The following is a 997-nucleotide window of genomic DNA, read 5'->3' as shown; positions in this document are numbered from 1 at the left end:
CGTCAAAATCTCAGGTGTAAACGATGAGCCATAAACGGTCATGTGCAAGTGTAACCGTCCATCCATTTGGGGCTCGACAACACCATTAAATCTAGATACAGTCCCAAAAGCACCAGACTCCGCTCTGTATAATTACGACATTTTTTCGTGTCTTGAGAAGCTGGGCATCGCAAAATTGCCTTCTGTATAAGCTCCATTTTCCTCTCAAACATAAAAGCAGTCATACAAGGGCATTTATTTGAGATGGAAAGTCGCAATCTTGGACTTTCTTTCAGGTTTTTAGGTAACTGCACCCACCGGCATTGTGACTGACCATACGTGCACTCCTCATCATTCCACGCATGTAACTGTGTGAGAAGCATGATCCGGTGTAATGTAAACCATCCTGTTCTGGTGGTGCTACATTTACCCAAACTGCGGAAGTCCAAAACGAAAACTCATAGCAGCCAGTTTGGGACGTGTTTCAGCACGCTCGAAAGGTGAAAATGGAATAGTTCCCCCAATGACGGACAATATCCGCAGTAAGCTTGCGTTCAGTCGTTTGGCTGCAGGCGAATCAGGATGGTTCTTGGCCGCCAGCAGAGACTTCTTAAAATTGACACCACTTGCTAATTGGCCCGGCTTTCGCAACGTCTCTGAATGTGCTGTTGAAGCCGTGGCTGCTTTTCGCACCGCAGCATACCGTTGCAGCTGATTGAAGAGCGTCACGATAAGTGTGACGTTGTTTTCAAATCTTCCATCGTAATAGCGCATCAAGTTGGTCAATCAAATCATATGAAAACGATCCGGAAGGAATCATGTCGCCGCCCATCATAAACAAAGTAGGGAAAGCATATAACCATTTTCATCCCATTCCACGATAGGGTCTGCACCTCTTCGAACCACTGCAATATCATCTTCCTCCCAATGGCATTGATCATTGCATCAATACCTATGGACCTTACCTTATCACCATGGCACATTGCTGGTTGAAACACAGCCGATTGCTGAACCCCCC

At 46.0% G+C, this 997-nt stretch overlaps 1 protein-coding gene across 1 annotated transcript; it reads right to left on the bottom strand.

Annotated features, from left to right (window-relative positions):
- Positions 1-405: 405 nt before the first annotated feature.
- On the bottom strand, positions 406-753 carry PPTG_24945 (hypothetical protein; the record flags this gene model as incomplete). Its single annotated transcript, XM_008918994.1, has 1 exon — positions 406-753. The coding sequence occupies one exon, from the start codon at positions 751-753 to the stop codon at positions 406-408; it is 348 nt and encodes a 115-aa protein (XP_008917242.1).
- Between the last annotated feature and the right edge of the window lie 244 nt (positions 754-997).

Source organism: Phytophthora parasitica, assembly GCF_000247585.1.
Source record: "Phytophthora parasitica INRA-310 unplaced genomic scaffold supercont2.418, whole genome shotgun sequence".
Taxonomy (NCBI): Eukaryota; Oomycota; class Peronosporomycetes; order Peronosporales; family Peronosporaceae; genus Phytophthora; species Phytophthora nicotianae.
The sequence above is the reverse complement of the archived record's forward strand: the minus strand, read 5'-3'. Positions and strand labels throughout refer to the sequence as shown.